Source organism: Malaclemys terrapin, chromosome 7 (assembly GCF_027887155.1).
Source record: "Malaclemys terrapin pileata isolate rMalTer1 chromosome 7, rMalTer1.hap1, whole genome shotgun sequence".
In the NCBI taxonomy this organism is placed as follows: domain Eukaryota; kingdom Metazoa; phylum Chordata; order Testudines; family Emydidae; genus Malaclemys; species Malaclemys terrapin.
This window is the reverse complement of record NC_071511.1, coordinates 27,223,311-27,245,564: the sequence shown is the minus strand read 5'-3', so window position 1 is coordinate 27,245,564 and position 22,254 is coordinate 27,223,311. Positions and strand designations below refer to the sequence as shown.

The following is a 22,254-nucleotide window of genomic DNA, read 5'->3' as shown; positions in this document are numbered from 1 at the left end:
ATTGTTGGCCGTGTGCTCTCAGCATTATCTACATCCTTCTGGCTGCAACAGGTCCATTGGCATGAGGGTTTTGGTCCTTTGCCCCATCAGTGCCTGCACTGGACTGCTTTGGACCCCTCTGGTTATGGGGTATTCCTGTGCACCACAAATGCTAACGAGGAGTCTGAACCAGAAGAAATAGCTTGTGTACCAGTCTCTTAGCTGTTTTCACAGCTGATTCCATTTTACCATTTCTCTGGGGGTATGCTGGGGAGGAGGTGTGATGGTCAAACTCCCATTTTTTGTGCAAATTCCATTAATTCTTCCAAGGCAAATGGGCATGCTGCTAAAATGGTTCATCTTCCCATGTTCCTTGCAATGCTGTCCTGGTGCGGGTCTCTTCTCCACTACCCGTTCATACTGTCTCCCACTGTATATGCATCTCACTCATGGGTATGGAACCCTGCCACCTGCTCTCCTTTGCTCTTATCTCATTGCATGTATTTCTGCAGGTGTGCCACCTAGGGCTTCCATCCTTTCTCTCTTGAGGCTGCTTCTGCAAATCCCATGTCAAAGCATCTGGCTAATGTGAGATCGCCTTCCGGAAGTAGCCACTTCGGCAGGTGATGGTCCCAAAGTGCCGCAGTCTATCCTGTCCTGAATTAGTGAGACTGTCAAGTCTTCATAATTGCATGTAACAGTCACTATGCATAGGGCAAAAACCTACGGGTCTGTCCCCTCCTTTTCAGACTGGTTGTTAGTGAAAAATCTCTCTCACTCCGCAGATTTGTTTTGCTTTGTGGAGGGTTGGTCACCAGGGCTCCAAGGACTGTTGTGAGGGCATGAGGCAGTGGTGAAAATCTTTCTGCCTTGTTCCCCAATAAGGTAAGATAACAGTTTTACTTTCCTGATGTTGTTGTCATCCTCCTACGTGGTCAGGACTGTATACAGCTTGAACGCCTCCTTCCACCTGGTCCGTTGCTGGGCTAGGTTTGAGTCTGCAATATTCAGGACTCCGAGGGGCGTCAGACCAAGTTCTATGGCTCAGTTTGCCCGGCTGCTGCGCTTCAGAGAATTTACAACTCAGATGTTGCCACCATGTTTCATTAGCAAAGAGTCAAGCCAAATGCAGGTTAAGTTGAACAAGTAAAACTTTATTAAACTCTGTGGCATGGTCTGTCCACGTGGCTGAGTTGCTTCCAGCTTAACTCTCCATGGTCTCTGTTCCACCGGTGTACCAACAGTAACAGTCCCTCCAGGGAACATGGGCACTCTGATTCCAGTTCTGCTGATCATGATATACTTATGAAATCCTGCTTCTGAGAACATCTGGTTCTTCAGACTCATGCTCTTCAAACAACATCACCTTTTAGCTGCACACACCACACTTCCTACCTGTGCATTCTTAAATAGCATATAAACATAATGAGAAACATGCTGGATAGTGGTGCTGACAATTAATAAACCTACAAATTATTCAGTCAGACAGATTTCTTTTCAAACTAGAACTTCATGCCTTTGATTATCAGACCACCTTTTCTGAAAGCGTTGCTCAGTTTTAATTCAGGACAGGTGAAAAGGCCACACAAATCCCTTCTGGAATATGAATAATGCTGATCTGTTCTGAAAACCTAAATGATGGCTTCAATTGTATTGATAAAGTCTTAAACCCTGCTATGGTCTGATCATAATTCAGAAACTAAGATTAAAGTCATAATGAATGCTACCACTGAATAATCAAACCAGTAAATTGTTCAGTAAGTATTTCAGATTCTTATCTAGCAGGAAAGGCTACTTTAAATTCCACATAATAAGAGGGATAACAGAACAGAGTGTGGACTATTTTTATGACTTTATTCTGACAAATTAATTTTATAAAAGCTACCCTTGTGTTGCTGCTGTTATTTTTGTTGTTGTTGACCTGACTTTTTGTTACCTTTATGTCTCCAAGCCTGAACTATTTTATGTAATACCCATTTTTATATGGTATGATGTTAGGCATTAGTGTTCACTTATTTTAATGTAAGACTATCATTTACTTGTTTAAATCAGTGATTGTTTATGCTTTGTAAATATATAGATATATTACAACAACTACACTTTAAACCTATAAAATCTATACTAGCCTAGTTCAGCCAAATATATACATGGATTTTGAGGCAGCACTGATCAATTGTCTTGTGCAGCTGTGTGCACATTTCCATTTGGTGGGGTTCAGCTTTGTTGATCAAGACACAAAAGATCACAAGGGTGCTAGTCTATAAAACTGGCATTTATTAAAGTTAATTTTCCATATTTCTGTATTTTAACAATAAAGTAAACATAATTCAGTATAAGCATGATGCAAGAAAGAATCAACGATGATGTACTCACAATTCTAAAATCCCCAGTGGGATATAATTAAAAAAGAAGAATGCATGCAGTGTTTTGAATAACTCTTCAAACCTGTAAATCATCCTGATAATTAAAATGTCTTGGTCAGATTCTGGATTTGTATCTGAGGATGGAACATTTGAGAATTGCCTGGTATGTTTGCATCTATCAAAAAGTTGAAAAATCCTGTGCTAGGATTAATATTTTTGTTTTGTGGAAACCATTATTTGAATCCACATCCTTTTTTAATTATTATTGCTTTATTTTGTTATACAATCTTGAAACAATTTTTAAATGAATAGAGTTTTTATGAATAAAATAGATGCAGTTGTTTCTTTTCTGCAGAACTCTGTGGCTCCAGAGACATGTGTTTCTTTTATTAAATTAACTCATCAACATGGTCTTGTTATTCCAACTTCAGATTTAGTTGACCAGATTGCTATATTACACGAGAGAATCATAAATCTTTTGAAAGGGATTTGTATATGTTCATTTGCTTCAACGTCTCATCTCTCATTTTATTTCCAAATAAACTCAATAATGTTGCATGCTCTCTCTCTATTTATTTATATTTTGGGTGTGGTTAATAATATTAATTTAACATGCTGTTTAAAAACAAAGAAACAAACAACCCCAATCTCTGAAAAACAAAACATTGCAACTCATGTTGTTGTTTGAGTGCCATGAAAAATACTGGCTTGTTCTCCTTGTTGTTCAGTATATAATGACTTGTTTGGAAAGAAGAACTAGTACAATGTTTAATTGTTTGTTCAGAGTTGCAGTTTGTATCTAGAGTGTTGCATATGGCTCACCTGTTGTTTTTTGGAGATTAGTAATTAGAGCCCCGATTCTTCAATACATAACGCATTGTTGGTCTGTTGTGCCAATGCCTAGCCATTTGAAGTCATTGGGTATGTCTACACTGCAGTGTAAGCCAGGATTTGAATTTAGGCTCAAGCCTGACCCACCTTTTGTCTACATACATATCACGCTAACCAAGGACTTGGACCCAGGGTGCCACGGGGATGGAGGGTCCAAGCCTGAGTCAAGCAGGGACCCAGGGTTTAAGTGCTATTGCTTTTCAGTGTAGATACATGCAGCCCCTCATGCTCTGGGAATCTGCCAAAAGTATACCATAATCCCTCGAGCTGACTTTCTTTGTCCTCTGGACAGTCAAGTTTGGTGGACAGTCTTGTTTTCCCACACTGCACCACGAACAAAGGGCTAGAGTGGCCATGTTTTGGGAGGGCGGTAGGAAGTCTGGGATATGAGTGATTGGACTCAGGCCTGTATAATGCAATGTAGATGCTGGAGTTCAGGGTGGGACCCAGGGTTCAACAATTCCTAATCTGGGATTACAAATGAGTATAGATGCTCAAGCCCCAGATTAACAAACCCAGGGTCTGTTAACTTGAGTTCTACTGATCCTGGGCTTACATTGCAGTGTAGACACACCCATTGTGGCTCTGCATGGGTGCATCAGTACATCTTTGCCTTGTAGTTTGAACAATCGGGGTCCAAGTTGCTTTCCACCAGAGAGAGAGAGGAAAGTCAAATGGTAGAGATGGTGGGAAAATATTGCCATTCCGAACCCATTTCAACCTGCATGGAAGCTGCAGGGAAGAGCATGAGTTGCACAAGGGAAGAGTTTGGAGGATGCACTAGGAAGTTAGTCTAATATTGCTGCTTATAAGTTTTCCTGGGATTGCATTAGGGCTGCCTGTGTGAGCCAGCTGGAATCGAACTGGCCATTGCTTTGATAGCATAGATGCAAATATGGCAGTTGAATGGCTGGCAGTCAAGGGCGGTGGGTAGCATTGGCTGTGGGGAGCAGGAGCGGCGCCAGGGTTTTTGGCGCCCTAGGCGGGGGTCCTTCTGCGCTCCCGGTCGTCATCGGCAATTCGGCGGTGGGCGGGGGTCCTTCCGCGCTCCCGGTCTTCGGGGCACTTTGGCGGCGGGTCCCGGAGCAGTGAAGGACCCGCCGCAGAATTGCCGCCGAAGACCTGGAGCGCGGAAGGACCCTCCCGCCGCCGACTTGCCACTGAGGGCAGCAAAATGCCGCCCCCCCAAATCCTGGTGCCCTAGGCAACCGCCTAGGTCGCCTAAATGGAAGCACCGGCCCTAGTGGGGAGGCTGTGCCTCCACAAACAGCCAGGGGTGGCCCAGCCCGTGCTCCACCCCCAGACCCTCTGCTTCCGCTCTATGGCTACAGCCCGGCTCCAGGGGCTGGGGCCGCATCGCCCGCCCTCCTGGCGTTCCAGGTCTGGGAGGGCTGTGGTTGCCCGCCTTCCCTCCTGGTGCTCCGGTGCTAGCCTGGGGCTGGGGGCCAGCAGCCGCAGTGGGGAAGCTCTGAGCTCCAACAGGGGGTGGGGAAAGGGGTGGGGCCTTGGGTGGAAGGGGCAGGGCAGGAGGCTAGCTCCCCCATGCAGTGGTTCACGCGCTGTCCATACTAGCAGTCATCTTCTGCAGTGCATGTTCCATGCTGTGAGTCTTACTAGACCGACCACTACCATTGCATTTCAGCAAGTCCTGGGCGATAACATTGAGGAGTCTATTCTTGTTAAATCTGTCTCTGTTAGAGTAGCTTATTTACAGAGTTGCTCCAATTGCAGCTTAGCATTTGTAGCCATCTAAACACAAACTGATTTTCTGGTGCCTCTTTAAAATAAAATAAAATAAAATAAAAAAACTGACAGGGACAGTACTTGGTCTTGCTAGTGAAGGCAGGGGACTGGACTCGATGACCTTTCAAGGTCCCTTCCAGTTCTATGAGATAGGTATATTTCCTTTCTGTAGAACCATGATCCTTCCTCCAGCTTCCATGCAAGTTGCTACTTTCCCGAGGAAACATTTCATATTCCCGTGGAAAATGTTCATGTTTTTGTAAAACTGAAAACTCATTTTTTTTTGTTTTCATGAAAGTTTCATTAAATGAAATAGGGACTCTTGAACCTCTTCCTATTCATGAATAGAGCTGGTTGGGAATTTTTTTTTACTTTTTTTTTTATAGGAAATGCCGTTTTTGTTGAAATTGAAACATTTTGAAAAAGCCTGTTTCAATGAAAATTCCCACAAAAAGGCTTTTGAAACAAAAAAAAGTTTTGAAAAAAATAAGCTCAGAATATTTTGAAAATTTGTTTCAGATTTTAATTTTTGTGATGTTTGTATTTTTACACTGTTTCATGACGCTTGAGTAGTGTCAGTGCAATATATGCACTAATAGTACTGACATCATTATATCACACATAATAGTTAAAATATTCTATTAATTGTATTTTATGTTTAAAACCACTAAGGGCAACTGCTAATTAGTACTGTTTGAACCATTTTACCTTCTTTTCTAAATTAATATCACCTGTTTGTGGTGGTGGTTCAATACAACATGTTTCAGCTATTATGTCATAATATGACACATATATATTATGCACGATTACAACCGACATGTCATGAAATAGTGTAAAAATAATATAAAAATGTAATTCTAAATGAATTTCAAAATTCTGAAAGAAAATTATCTGTAACTGAATTGTTTTGGAAATTCCGCTTCATGGGAGATTTCAGAAATATCTGTTCTATGTCTGAATGAAATGAAATTTCAAAATGTCAACATTTTCCACAAACCAGAAACTCAGGTTTTGACCAGCTCTATTCATGAAATCACTGATCACAGCAAGGCTGTCCCACTAGGCAGCGTTCAGTTCAGCTGTGCTTTGTACTGCCACCTACTGTCTTGGTGCCTCATCCTAAAGCTCTTGTCTTAATCTACTTTGTGTTTATTCACATGAACTTCAATAGCTGCTTCAGTTTTGTATGACTAAATTTTGGATATAATGTGAGCATACAGATTTTTAGCTTTAGCTAGATATGAGTTACACTGTGACAAACTAATATTATCTTATAGTCTCTGCTAACTTTATATGTATGGCTTTTATTCAAAAAGTCTTGTCTCATTCAAATGTTGAGATGGATGAAGCAGGGACAAGTAGTGACAATATGCCACAGGGCACCTTGACATTAAATCCTGCATTATCTGCCTTTTATAACCTTAAGCCCCTATACTGCTATTTGCAATGTACAGGCGAATACCTGTGCAGTGCCACAGTGATTTAATTTTAAAAAATTTCAACGTACCCACTTCAAAATCTTCTTTTATTGTTGTAAAACAGATTTCTAAACCATAGCGTCTTTGTAACCTATCTTGCAGGTTAGTATCTGTTATCCAAGGAAAAGATGAAGAGACGTTTAAGAAATAATATTACATTGATTTTTCTGCAGCTCTGCTTTTTTCCCACCTCTGTAGAAGCTGCTGACACTGACTGCTTCCTCGGTTTCTAAGATGAAACTGACAGCAGATTCAAGGGAGGAGAAGCAGGCTTATAATTCTGGCTGGTAGTGTAAATTGAGATGGAGTAGTGTTAAATAATGAGTTTTGTGCATTTTCAAAGAGGGTTACCAAAAATGTAAAAGGTCATTCCCGGCGCAGGTCCCATTGATTTTGGATTTGTGCAAGGTGGTGTCCCAAATCCTGTGATTCCCAACCCATTCAACCCAGTAGTCAGTGAAAGTCAAGAGATCCCATGGGTCTCCTTTTGTGGAAGGCTAGGCTAAATGGATAAAATTTTCAAAAACATCTAAGTGACTTAGGGTCCTAAGTCTCATTCATTTTTCAAGGCTTGTCTATACCACAGAACCTTTGCCAGCATAGCTATCCCAGCAGAGCCCCCTAGTTGGAGGCTCATTGTAAGTTGACAGGCATTCTTCCACCAACATAGTTACACCACTTCACTTAGCTAATCTGATGAAGCCCTCTTCTGTCACCATAGTTGTGTCTGTGCCAGGGTTTTTGCCAGCATAGCTATGTCTGCTAGGGGGTGTGATTATTTTTGCTATTGTAGACTAAGACTTAGGGTCCTAAGTCACTTAGATGCTTTTTGAAAAGTTTACCCATAATTAATATTAAAACAAGAACATGAAACTAAAGCTGGAAAATGCTGAGACTTCTCAGAGTACGAGAGTAAGAGTGTATTAATGAGTATGCTTTAAATGGTACATGAGGCAGCTTTTACACATGAAAAGCAGAGATTTGGGCCGCAGTCCTGCAAAGCCTTACGCATATGCATAACCTTATGAGCTGGGAGTAGCCCTATTGACTTCAGTGGGAGTACTCATAGTGCATAGAGTTAAGCACATATAAAATCCTTGCAGGATTCAGGCCCTAGAGGTTGACATTGTTGCTCCTTTTTCGTGCAGTTTATTGTGAATGAACATCCCTGCAAAGTCTTTTTTTAATTAAATCAGCTACAAACATTCAGATTTTTAAAAATGAAGAGTAACTGTTCAGTGCATATGTGTGGAACTCATGTCTGTCTGGACATTTCATATTCTATGCATGTAGTTTAAAAAAAAAGAAGAGATGTTGGGATTAGTCTCAGGAGAATCTTTTTGGTGATGTGGGTGCAGAATAAAGCTGCGTGGAATGTGGTATTTTTTCAGGGGGTTATGAATTCCCTTTTCTTTGGTTCACTTTGAGTGTTTGCATCTCTTTGTACGAGGGTCTTTTTGCTTAGACATTTGGGTTCAAATGAAAACTCACTGAATTTCACTTGATTTTTAAGCCAAATCCATGAAAACTCTGCATTTCACATGGTTTCCATCAAGTAATAATTGGCCTAAGTTTGCTCCCAACTGCATCTAGATATTCTTGAAACTTGGCACAAGTTCTCAGACCCTGTGAATTTTGTGTAATAAACATTGTGCACATGTTTTCTGATCTACTCCATGCTAATAGGATATTCATTTTAATGTGACAGTGAAATATGGTACAGTGGTTCTTTTCTTACGCTGTGAAAATAATATCCATAGTCTCTTGAGGAAAAATGTGGTTCAGTATGGAGTCAGAGGATCTGGGTTCTACCTTAGACTTGCTTTACAACATTGTGCCTTTGTTTCTCTTATCTGTAAAATGAAGAACACTGTTTCCTATTTCACGGGGGTAATATGAAGCTTATATCAATAGCGTTTGCAGAATGCTTTGAGATCCTCAAATGGAAGGTGCTATAGAAGCACTAAGTGTAAATATTTGTTTTCTTGCTTTTGCAGAAGGGTTCTTTTTAAGTGAAAAGTTATAGGCTTGTGGCAGATTCTCCAAAACATTTGGTTTAAATAAAGGCCGATAAAGTTCTCATGTTTATTAAAAAAAAAAAACCCTCTTCTGTTAATGTTTCTGTACTACATTTAGTGTAGGCAGTAAGAATGACATTTTCTAGACCACCTAAGTCCCATTTTCAAAAGGGGCGTAGGCATTTAGGAGCTTACAACTGATACCCTAACATATCCAAGCCGACTTACCCCGCTGTGAGGACGGTGGCAAATCGACCTCCGCGGCTCCCCCATCGATGGCGCTTACTTCTACCTGCGCTGGTGGAGTACAAGTGTTGATTCGGGGATCGATTGTCGCGTCCTCACGAGACGCGATAATTCGATCCCTGAGAGATCGATTTCTACCCGCAGATTCAGGCGGGTAGTGAAGACGTAGCCTAAGTCCAATTGACTGTCTATGTCTACTCTGCAATTAAACACCCGTAGCTGGCCCGGGCCAGCTGACTTGAGCTTGCAGGTCTTGGGCTAAGGGGCTGTTTAATTGCAATGTAGACGTTCGGGTTCAGGCTGGAGCCCACACTTTAGGACATGAATCAGTTAATCCTTACAACACCTCCGAGAGCTAGGCAGGTATTATCAATTCCCTTGCTATAATTGATGTACTAGAATAAATGATTATTTATTTGTCCTATTGAAATAGATTTGTAATGAGGTAATTACACCAGCAAGCAATGGATAATCTAGAAAAGAGAAATGTAATTTCATGTCTGACTGTAAGGCAGACCATATCCAATATGGTTGCAGGGATTCTGGTAACATGGTTATGCTGGCTTAGAGTTAAGAGAAAATCAGATTGAGAGTGACATTTCAGTCCTCGGTAGCATCAAGTTGTAGGGATGGTTCCTTGAGATGAAGCCTATATCTCAAAAAACTAATGAAACTTGCAGTGGGCAGCACTACACTAGAGCTTCTAAAAACTCTCAGAGAACAAACAGAAGGGGTAAAGGCTGTATATTCCAGTAAAAGAGATCTAATCTCAATTTTAAAAGCTCTTAAAATTCTAAATAGTTTTGTTGAATTAGGCGATCAACTTCTGTGATTTCCCAAACTTGTTTTCTAACTGTGGGGCTAAGTACTTGAGTTTAAGGCCTCTAATAATGTGGTTAAGGACCTGACAGTAATAACTGCTCAATACTGAACAACTGTCAGAAGTCTCCTTAGAGCCTTTGAGGCTTGTATTCTCTCAGACATCTGTCCCTTTGCCATCACAGGAATACAAGAGAGGATAACGTTAATAGTGTAGTCTGTAAAGGGGCAGTTTCCAGCAGACTATAAGAGAGAGTTCCAAGCAATTCATTCACTCGTAAGGGGCGGGAAAACATCTCTGAGCTCTGCTGGTCAATAACTTTGGTGCCTCAGGTTCTGGAGAAGTTCACCCAGATTTTCTTTTTTTCCCTAAACTCAGCCATAACAACAGATTTTTGTGGAGTTCCTTTGCTTGTTTTTTTTTTAATTGCTCTTTATGTCTTTTCTCTCTCCTGTCACCTGCTAGTGGGGAGCGGCAACCGGATCTTCGACTGTCCCGGTCGTCGGCAGTATTTCAGGGGCGGGACCTTCCGCCACCTCTGTCGGGGGCGGCATTTCGAGGGCGGGTCCTTCTGCCGCGTAGGGCAGCAAAAAAGCTGGTGGCACTCCTGACAGGAGAGAGAATAGGTATAAAGAGCAATAAAAAAAAAATCTGCTTTTCTTTCACTGTTTCTTAATTCTCTCTCTGATGGTCTGGTTGAGGCTCAACATGAATAACATTAGCTTTCACTTCTTTAGCATCTCTTAGAAGCCTCCAGCGAGGGTTCTTGTGACCTTGGAAGAAATGTTTTATATTTTTTAGTGTAATTGTTGTTGTATATTATGTTAAGAATGCTAACACCTCCTTAGATGATGACATGGATTCTTTTTTGGATTCATCTTATCTATATTGACCATTTTGTGATTCTCATAAGGCGTGAACAGTATAGATTTATGTGGCTATCCACTGTAACTTTATATATATATAATAAACACACACAATCAATTTACAGTAAGTATTCCTAATAAATTGTCTTTGAGATTAGGTTAATAATTACCCAACTTTTTAGCATTTGGATTTTTGGAGATATCTTGAATACATAAATTATTTTGACGAGCTTCCTGCAAATGTGTGTGGGGGGAAGTGCAGGCAATTTATTTTCAAGGATCAGAGTCTAAATGTATTGTAAAGCTATGAAAATGTTGTATTTTTCTATGTATCCCTTACTTCTCTGTTGGAGCCACAAATGCAACCTCAAAAATAGTCTGTTACTAGCAGTACACTGGGGAAAAATGCAAATGGCCATAAAATTTTCCACTACTTCATGATGATGATGTACAATGGTAAGAAATAAACATAGTGCTGAGTGTATCATTATGTAACCTGGAGATAGTTGGCTGATCATCTGTGACATTTATGTCATGTTTTGGAAAATCTTTGGCAACACAGAAAGGACACTGGGTACAAAGTGTAAGGCCGGAATGGAAAGACTTTGCCTTGGCCAGCTACCAATGAGTGCAATAAAGATGTCAGATGGCTGTCCTAATCATATGGATTAAGAGCACATTGTATCTTCTATCATTCTTACTTAGTGCTAGACACTTTCCGTTGCAACTGTACTCTTCCTTCTCAAGAGAAGGCAAAGCAATATGTATAATCACCTTATCAAATATTATTCTGTGGGCAGCATAACAATATTAATTGATTTGTTGCAGTCACTCTGTGTATGTATGTAAGAATGCCACTAACCAAAGAACAGATATTTTTGAATGGATCTGAAATAGTGTGTTGCTTTGGAAGCACTATGTGTGTTCAGATATGTGTAAGTACTTGTTGGATATATACCTCTCAGCATTTTGCTGTGTTTTCTCCTTGCAGTCTACCTCTTGCCAGATATCCTCTCTTGCACACTGTTTATTAACTGACCTAACAATATGTTCATGGTGACTTCATTCCTTCAATTACTCCCTTATTAGAGAAGCCAAATATATTTTTAGGCTGATCAGTCATTTAGGCTCATTCTGCTTACAGGAAAAACAACAAGGAGTCCTTGTGGCACTTTAGAGACCAACAAATTTATTTGGGCATAAGCTTTTGGCTAAAACCCACTTCATTGGATGCATGGTGTGATAAATACAGTACAGGTCTGTCTCATCTTACGCTGGGGTTATGTTCTGCGGTCAGTGCGTAAAGCGAAAACCGCGTATAGTCAAAATGACCCTTGAAAATCTCTTAAATCACCTATAAAGTACAATTTTGTGTATTCAACCCTGTACAGTGCTATGTATTGTGTACAGCAATGTACAGTACAGTATATAATAAAAATGACATATGCAAAATATAATTTTAAAGTATTTTTAATAACATAACAGAGAGACAGAAGAATGAAAGAATAAAAAATGAAAACAGTACAGTGCAGTACAGTGACCCTGAAGAGTCACCAGTCATCCTGGATATTCTTGCTAGTCTTGTACTGTACACATTCCAACGATTAGTCTTCCTCTTGCCCTGACAACACTATCATTGAGTCATCAGGGCTTGATGTCGATCCAGGAGACGATGGGCCAGGCTTGGGTGACGGAGAGTGAGTCGTAGACGAAGTGGTTGGCTCTGGTTCAGCGTGCAAAGTTGATTGTGTGGGCTCTGCCGCTGCTGGTTGTTTTTTCTTTAAAAACATGGTGATTGGCAACTGTCGCTGTTGTCTCTTGAGCTCCTCAAACATTTCTTGGTACGGTCTCAAATAATCCGTAATACTACGTGTGATTTTGAGGCTTCGTTCCATAGAAGGATCATATTCAGAAATTAAATCATTCAAATGTTTCGCTGCGTGGAACACTTCAGAAAATTTATGAAGATTCCAACTTGCTGGCTCTTCCTGTTCGTCATCATCTTCGTCTTCTGTAGACAATTTTATCAGTTCCTCTAACTCTTCGTTAGTCAATGTTTCTCTATGGCCCTCAATTAATTCCTCAATTTCTTCCTCGAGGATGTCGACCAAGCCATCACCATCCACTTGCCTGGCCACCTGAACAATGAGTTGCACCTCTTTGTCAATGGTCGAGAAACCCTTAAAATCATTCACACAGTCTTCCCATAGGTTTTGCCAACATGCATTGACAGTTTCAGGCTTGATTGCATCCATTGCCTATTTAATATAAGTGATGCAATCAGCAATGTTGAAAGACTTCCAACACTCCATCACATTAACACTGGGATCAGCATCCATAGCAGTAAGGATCCATGAGAATGTAAGCCTTGTGTACATGGCCTTGAAACACCTAATGACGCCTTGGTCAAGAGGTTGGAGGATGGAGGTGGTATTGGTGGGGGGAGAAAGATGACTTCAACGTCGTTATGCACAAACCGGAGTGCCGCAGGGTGGCCAGGAGCATTGTCTACGATCAGCAACAGAGTCCTTTCTCTTCAAGGTACTGCTTGACCTCCAGAATGAAACACTTGTGGAACCAATCCAGAAATAATGCCGCCGTCACCCAAGCCTTTTTATTTGATTGCCAGAACACAGGCAGGAGAGTTTTGTTCTTGCCTTTTAGGGCACGGGGATTTGCAGCCCTGTAGAGCAAACCTGGCTTTATTAAATGCCCAGCCGCATTGCCACAAAGCAACACAGTCACACGGTCTTTAGCTGCTTTGAAGCCAGGGGCTTGTCTTTCTGATTTCGAAATGTAAGTGCGGGTGGGCATTTTCTTCCAGAAGAGACCAGTCTCATCAGCATTAAAAACTTGCTCTGGAAGATAGCCCCTTTCATCTATGATTTTCTTTAATTGTTCGGGGTAGGCTTTTGCTGCCTCCTCATTGGCAGATGCAGCTTCACCAGTAGTCTGCACATTTTTGAGGTTGAAGCAGTTCCTAAATCTGTTAAGCCAACCTTGGCTGGCTTTGAATTCCTTCTTATCAGAAGGCTGTCCCTCTTCGGCAGGAGGTTTGAACAGCGCATAGATGCTAAGAACCTTTTCTTGCAACATGTTGCCATTGATAGGCACAAGTTTACGGTTCATGTCTTCCAGCCATAAATTTCAGTCTTCACAAAAGTCTTATCACGCACTTGGCTCGTCACCTTAGCAGTTACTGGAGCACTTGATGCCATGGCTTGACGAATTTCTCTCTCTCGAATCTTGATGGCACGGGTGCTAGATTCGTTGTGGCCGTATTTACGCGCCACGTTCGTGATGGATATACCGTCTCTCAATAAGTCCAACACAGCCAGTTTTTCCTCCAGCGTTGGAACAGATCGCTGTTTCTTCGGTTGAGCACCAGATGAAGTAGGTGCCTTGCGTTTAGGGGCCATGTTATACAGTATGAAAAATACGTACTGTATCTTTAAACAGTACAGGCACAGTAGAATCTCACTCAGCGCGGCGAGATGTGTGCAGTAGGAGAGGCACAGGGGGACTGAGTACTGTAGTGGGAACAGCAGATTCGCTTCTCCCATCTCACGCTCACTCCAGGGCAGACACACTATATAAACTGTTTTTGTTTGTTTGTTTGTTTTTTGCCAACCCTCCAGGGCTATTATAGGGGAGAACCTTATCACAGGCCTAAAGACATGCTGTTGCTGTCAAGTCCACCCCAAAAAATATTTTAGTGGAAACAGCAGATTCGCATCTCACGCTGGTGGAATCGCCCGCACTTCCCCCCCCCCCCAACTGCGTAAAGCTGAAATCGCGCATGTTACATGCGCGGAAGATGCGACAGACCTGTAAGCAGTATATATATGAAAAGTTGGGAGTTGCCTTACCAAGTGGGGGGGTCAGTGCTAATGAGGCCAATTCAATTAAGGTGGAAGTGCCTATTCCACTGCTCTACAGCCAAAATGCTTCTGAAATAAATGTAGTCAAACTTTACTAATTCTGGATCACTGAGAACGAAAATGATGCTTAAAATTGTTGATTGGCTCTAGTTTTCAAGATATGCTATTGGGTCAGTATATACGACCCTTGACTTGGGAATGGCGGAGGATAAGTGAGTTATAAAGGGAAGGGATCTCAATTTAAACCAGAAATGACTAAAATACATCTTTGACTGGATCTATGAATAAATCTATGACTGGGTTTGGACAGTACTTGCTTTTTAGGCAAAACAATGAATGATGCAAACTGAAGATGGTATTGCGTCATACATGATATGAATTGCATCATGTTATTCCTAGAAGTCATGGATGATGCTATCATAACGAAGCTTACATCACTCTGCTGAACAAATTACCCTATATCAGCTCTAGAAATCATACAGTGTCGTGCTCTCTTATTTGTCAGTGTTTGATTTTGCAAAGGGACACATTTCTGTTTAGCCAAAGTGAGCAGAGATGCCTCGTACTTGTGTGAACAGTGCAGATAACTTCTGCTATGTTTGTGGTGAAGTGACTTTTGCATCACAAAAGCGCAGTATAACCACTCTGGTTAAGAAAGCCTATCACCTTTATTTTGGCTGCAAAATTGGAGAGCAGGACAAGAGGTGGGCCCCACACATATGCTGCAACACTTGTGCAACAAATCTTCGCCAGTGGTTGAACAGGAAAAGGAAATCTATGCCTTTTGCAGTGCCAATGATTTGGAGAGAGCCAAGAGATCATACCAGCAATTGTTACTTCTGCATGGTGCCTCCAGTTGGGAATACAAGAGACAAGCCAAGAAGCGCCAAGTAGACACTGAATAGGACTAAACTATGTACATAATAGTTTTTTGCCTTTTGTTTCATAATACATTTTATTTATATAACCCTTTTGCTGATTTTTAAAGTTTAACATAAACAGGACAAGTGAAATATTATCATGTAAAGCAACCATAAACACATGAAAAGACCTAGGTTTACAATTTATGATTAAAACTCTACTATCTACACAATATACATAGACATAAAATGTAAAAACTTAAATATCTTAGAAACAGTAGCCAATCAGTTGTTTTAATTGTCATATTTGAATTCAGCACATCAAAATACATAATAAATAGCACATTTTGTCTCTGAAGCAGACGACTTCTCAAAAATTGTAGACCAGTGTTTTCAACAGTATATATACTGCTTACTGTATTTTTCACACCATGCATCTGATGAAGTGGGTTTTAGCCCACAAAAGCTTATGCCCAAATAAATTTGTTAGTCTCTAAAGTGCCACAAGGACTCCTCATTGTCTTTGCTGATACAGACTAACACGGCTACATACTCTGAAATCTGCTTACAGGGTATCCTTCAGGAATAATGCATACTCCATTTCAAGTATATTGGTAAAACAATTTTATATGCCCAATATTATAGTGTCTCTGCAGTCATGCAACAACTACATGGTAATGAAAATGATGGTAATAATTACATACTTGCAATACTAATACATCTCTGTCTCCTGTAACTAACTGGAATCACTACTGCAATTTTTCCCCCTACATGTTATATTTAGGTTTTCACAGTCCTGATAACCCGCGTGTGTATTTTTCCTGTACTTACTCGGAAAACCACTTGATGTACCTTCAGAAGACCTGTCACTTTAATTTAACAAGAAACAAAGTTATTCTTTCTTTCATTCATATTGTTCTGCGATAATGTGATTTCACAATTTTATTTTAAAGCAGCCAACCGAATTGTGTTTATTATTACAACTTAAAGAGGAGTACTTGGAATGTACGTGAAAACTGGGTCAAAATTTAATAGAATATTTTTCCTTTTTAAATAAAAAGGAAATATTTATATTTCAAAAAGTAAATATTGTTTTCAAAAATATTTATCTAATACTTTTATGCTAAACCACTTAAAGCATCACAAGCTTTCTGTTTAGTCTGAAAAAAAGTAAGCAGTCAAAAGAATAGCCTTCATGTCAAAATAATTGCATTCATTTGCAGTAGTTCTTGTAGAGAGCTAATAGTACTGCAAACCACTTAGAGCACTTTTTTATAGTCTAACTCACTCACTAGCGTCTGGATTCAGCAAGGTTCCTACTGAAGTCGATGGAACTACTCATATGCTTAAATAGGGCACATGTCTAATTACCTTGCTAAATTGAGGCTTGTAGACCAAAAGTTTCCCCATGGTCTTGGGTCAGTCCTTCTCTCTGGTAGGGAAAAAAAATCCTTTTCTGGTGGCTTTAACATCCCCCAAGCCTTGCATTTTTCCCAGGATGTTTTTCTACTATACCCTTTGCAAGAATCCAGTCTCCTGGCAGTTTATGGTTGGTCACGGCAGCTGTCCAGAGAGATCATTCAACACACATCAGCTACTGTGGTAGAAATTTGTCACAAACATTTGTCTTTAAACAGGCTTTAAAACAAAGCAAATTACAGTTGAAACTTTCCTGTCAGAATCAGTGTCTGCATATTGAATTAACCTGCAATCAGTTTTTAGTGGCTTGCCACCCCACCCACCCAAACATAACAGGTTCCTTTTTACCACTGTTGCACCCACTGTGTACAGACCCAACCTAAAGATTTTGGGACTGTTAGTGACACTATTCTTTGAAATGCACTCCAAACTCAGTGGACTCATTTTATAATAAATGTGCATGGCTCATGAAGGATCTTTTGGCCCTTCTCTACTCTTGCTGAAGTAAAGTAGTTCAGCTGCTTGTTCCTCTGATTGTTCTACTAATCAGTTTGCATTGGCTCATGGCTTGGAAGGTTTTCTTAACAAGGAAAATATTAAAAAAAAAAAAAGGAAAGCAGAGATTTCTCTTTAAATTTCTAGTTCTCCCAAGTTGCTGTGGATTTTCCGGTGCTAAGTGTTTGCTCATTATAGAGTGAGTGGGCATAAAAAATGATTGTTAGAGTTTTCAGAAACCTGCCTATTGCAAAGGTGGTGGCGATGTATAATAGTGAATGTGTAAAATATAATTTGTTTACACAAGAGCAGACACAAATGCACAAGAATATTAATATTCTTGTACAGGTCTTAAGTAATATCTCTGTAATAAATGATGTGAATGGATTTCCTTGTAATGATTTTGCTTTGGTCTGTCACTCACTGTGCATGTCTCTTTACGCACAAGGTTAGAATAATCTCACTGTTTGGTCATATCACAATCAGTCTCACAGTACTCCTAACCCAAACAATCATTTTGCTGTTTACCAGGCTAATATGTTTTTGGCGTGTCATATTGTGCACTGTGGGAGCTCACCGTGTTAAGGTTACATCAGAGGTTGACAAGATTAAACTGAAGTCATTTTCTCGTAGAGCTTAGCAGCTAGAGTATCTGTGTTGTCAGCAAATAAGAGTTTATTCCCTTTCCCTAGGGCATTATCTCAAATTTAGTGTCAGAGTGCCAGATGGATTTACCTTACTATTTTTAATCCAATTTTTATTTTTAATTTTCCTCCTACCACCTTTTAGCTGTCACATGCAATATTTTCCTGGGAAGCAGTAGCAAATGTGCACAGAAGAAACCACTATACATTACTGCCTAGATGCCAATCTCTTCCTAACCTCAATGCTAACCATTTCAGGTTACCTGATATTTGTTCTCTGTGGCGTGATTTTTAAGAAACAAACAAATTATTTTTGTTCATTCAACATGACACAAAAAAGTTTAGGGGAGACTTTAATAAAATCTAATGTTTTTTGTTATTAGTTACGGACTTTAATGCCTTTAGAATAATTGATGGATGAACATATGTTTCAATTTGGTTTTACTTAAATAGTTTACATAATCGGATTATTCCAAAAAACATCTCCACAATTGTAAAACATGAACCATAGACTCAGGCCTAAAAAGTCAATTAATCAAACAAACAAAAACCATTTAATTGCAAAAGTAGTAGTGTATTTTATTTCGAGACTAACAAATTTTAATACCCAACTAGCCTGGCAATTTAACATTTACAATTGTAAATTACTTTTCCTTTCAACAGAACATAGTGAAGGAGGATGTCTGCTGATTAATGCATTTGGGAAAGGAATAACCAAATTGATGAAGGAAAGCAAAGTATGCCAGCAGTGTGCTTTTGTTCGTGACTCGCATGCTTTTCTTGGCCAAATTGCAATCTGACCAATTTCTTCACATACTGTGTGTACTTGACCGTTTTCATACCATTTATATGTTTCTGTTTCAAGAACTTAGTATGTAAACAGGATAAACCAAATTCTGCTGTTAGTTTTATCAATGAAGTCAATGGAATTGCACCATAATTAGCAAGAGCAGAAATTCAGGGAAGGAAGGCATTGCACCTTTCTCTTAAAAGTTGTAATATTTAAATATATTGTGGTTGAATTTTGATTTATATGTTTAAGAAAATCTGTTTAAAAAAGCAGAAAAGTTCCATTGTCAATGACTGTGAAATCCAAGGCACGCACAACTTGCCATCATATGATTAGATGCGTTAATATTTAGTACTGTAATGTAAAAAGTACTAATGTGCCCACTGGTCTCCTGCAGCCTCAGTGGTGGAAAGGTGCTGTGTGTGGGCCAGCAAAGGAAAGAGAACTTTCAGTGACTTTAAGGAGTGCTCCTCCCTTGTTTAATCCCTTCTCTGCCTCCTTGTGGGCCTGAGGTGCGGGCTCTTTGGCATATTGGCACAACATAAGCTTGTGGACTTCCACTCCCTAAGGAGGTTTTATAAGCCCTCCCCCTTGTCCAGGGTGGCGTTCTGCACCCTGCGGAATAGCTCCCCCCTCAAGATTAGAGTAAGGGACCAGGTTTTTGGCCTTGCTGTTTGGCATCATGCTAGTCACCTTTTCCAGGCTGGGAAGGAATTTTTCCTCACCACTGGATTGGCCTGTGCGGGGTGTGTGTTTCCGCTTTCCTCTCAGTAGCCCACGTAGACAGTGGGTAAGATAGGTTGTAAAATTCATGATGTTGGAACTTGGCAGGTAATTGTTCAACAGGGGACTGGTTCCCTAATTAACTGGAGTCTGAGGTGGACTTAAGGGGAGACATCCCCTAAAGAAGCTGAGGAAAGATGGATTGAGGCTCCTAATGTCTGGTACAGTGGGGAGAAAAACCCCTTTCCTCAGCTCCCTTAATCCTCATACAAGGGGTGGGTGCTGGGGACCCAGCAATAGGTTGTGAGTGGGGAGAGCCAGTGGCAGCCCTCTCAGATAGGTGAAAAGGATTAAGGAAAGACTGGTGACCTGCACTATATGATTTAGTGCTGGGTCGTTCCCAGATGAGATAAAGTTGTGGCCTAATTAAACCGCATTTCTTGCACTCTGTCTTTCTTCCTGCATAGCCAGGACAATAACAGCTGAGAGAGTGACTGTGCTGTATAGGATTCTGCCTCAGGCACGTTGATTGTAGGCTGATGAATGTTTCAGTGGAAATGCATGAACTACAAGGTATTAGTTGTTTGCATTAGCTCAATAAAACTAGTTGCACGTAAAATTGAAAAATGACATCTTTCAAAGCATTTAAAGCTTTCAGGTACCCATTGTGTATCATTTATCTATTTCTATGCTCAGTAGCTATATTTTACCCTAATAAATATAAAGAAGAAATCCTATAAAGTTAATTTCCACAGGATTATGTGTCTAGTCTCTACCTGTCCTATTATTATTTATGATCATGTACTTAGTTATAAGAATGACTGGGATTCAACTTCATGGGCTTCGTCATGGGCTTTGATCTTTTACAGTTAGTAAACATTTGAAAAAAAAAATTGTTTTCAAAGGTTGAAAGATTAAAAAGGGGTTATATACTGCTGCTTGTTGCCTCCAGAGTTTGCTAGAATCCCTGTTTTTGAGCTAAGTCTCTCTTCCTTTTTTTCTCTCTCATGTAGACACCCACACTCTCATGCACCCCCCAATCAATACTTTTATCTAAATTGCTTTTGCTTATCTTGCTATACTCTTTCCAGAAGAAGCCAAATACCATTTAGGAGTCTTTACACATACAGATGATGATTTCTTTCTCCAGAAAAAAGTCAAATCTAGATTTAAATTACTGTCAAAGTTGAAGTTGGATTGTATGAAACCTTTTGTAATATGTATTTGTGATGTTCAGCATGAAATAGATAACTCCTTTTCTTTAAGAGATGCCAGTGAATCCAAATTATGGTTGAAGTAATATAAAAACCTAGGAGAAAAATGCTATAAAATTCTGCTATCATCAGTTTTAGCAAATTCCTTTTAACATACTTTGTGAAGTCAGAATACTTTCAGCTCATCAAGCCATAAGTTCATCACTAATAGCAGTTCTCGAATTAATGGAAAATATTAAGCTAAGAAGAGAGACTTTTGCCAGTACATAATTGTGCAACAAATGGTTTGGATTGAGAAAACTTTGTGTTAAAATAGTACTTCTATTGTGTACAGTGGGGTTGGACTGCCCTTACCATTTAGCTTTAAGAGGGATGTGCAGTCACAGATATCAAATTGTTTTCAGAAAGAAGTGCACACGTACTAGTTTCTTAAAATGAGTCTTTTAGCTCCTAAAAATGTGTAGCTTTTTATATCATGTTCTTCTGCTTTAGACAAAAAACATATGCTAATAAATATTACATAGGTGGATGAATGGATTAAAACGTAAGAAAATTGTTCAGAGGGTGTAATAACTGAATGTGAATTTCTGTTGCAGTATGAATACTTTAATGCTGTTCTCATAAATGAACGAGATGAAGAAGGAAACTTTTTGGAACTGGGGAAGGAATTCATTCTAGTGCCAAATGACCACTTCAATAATTTGCCTGTGAACATCAGCCTGAGTGACGTCCAAGTACCAACCAATATGTACAACAAAGGTTAGCTAATATCTTCTTTCTCTCAGCATTCCACGAGTTAAAGATGTGCGGCAACATGTTGTTAATAAATGACTATATTTTATATACTAATTCTGTATTTTGTTAAGATTAGTTTCTCTCAATCTTCAGATGAGGTTATCTTCAGAGCTGTAATTCTTACGGCATTATTTCTTTTCTTCTATGACAACATGTATGGTGACCTAAAATAGTCAACACTTTGCATATGTATTTTGCAGCACATATTGTATCAGAGGAAAACTTATGTAGGGCAAATTGTTTTCCATAGTTTCCAGATCAGTTGAACAGGCCTTAAACTGTCATTCATTACTTAGGCTCTCTATTTGCCAGGAGCCTAAATGCACCTTTTAACATGACAGAGAGTAAAACCATCAAGCAGGTAGGAAAACTCTCAGCTGTTTATAACTACAGCTGCTGCTGTCTCTTAGGTGACATGTACAGCAAGTTAATTTTAATAAGTTATCACACTTGATACTGAGTGGTATACTTGACATGTAGTGCATAATGTATATGCCTAACAAATGTCTGATCTAACAAACTCCAAGTGGTTTGAGCCTGAATATAGGGAGCACGAACTAACTCATAACAGCTCGTTTTCATTTTCCCTTTGGAATTTCTTGTTGTCCAGTCATCAGAATTCAGTCTCTATGTCTGCTTATTGCAATTATAGAGCAACAATCAATTTAATTTTTTGGGCCAATCCAATTATGAAATGTATTAAGTTATAGCATACAAGTTTACAAACTGTGGTCTTTGGAGCCGTTGTCAGTGATCCAGGGAGAGCTGCCTGGTCACGTGATGCTGGCTTCTCATTTAAACTGTGTTAAAAGATAGCTAAAAATGTATTCAATACTTTCCAAATGCTACAATTCCATGTCAGCAATTGCGGTAATTGACGCAGGGATGTTGTGTAATCGCAAATGAAAAGGGAGATAGTCCAAACAATTTGGACTGAGAGGAGAAGTGATTCATGAGGCAACCTTTCTTCTAAGATGTGATTCATACTACAGAGAAGCCTGAGAACTCAGAAATTGTAGAGAAATGTTT

At 39.8% G+C, this 22,254-nt stretch overlaps 1 protein-coding gene across 3 annotated transcripts in view; it reads left to right on the top strand.

Annotated features, from left to right (window-relative positions):
* CACNA2D3 (calcium voltage-gated channel auxiliary subunit alpha2delta 3) overlaps positions 1 to 22,254 on the top strand; it is a 734,213-nt gene that overhangs the window by 274,830 nt on the left and 437,129 nt on the right. For all 3 annotated transcript variants that reach the window (XM_054035781.1, XM_054035782.1, XM_054035783.1), the window contains exon 5: positions 21,027 to 21,189. In XM_054035781.1, the coding sequence (XP_053891756.1) occupies positions 21,027 to 21,189 (163 nt within the window). The remainder of the gene's footprint in view (positions 1 to 21,026; positions 21,190 to 22,254) is intronic.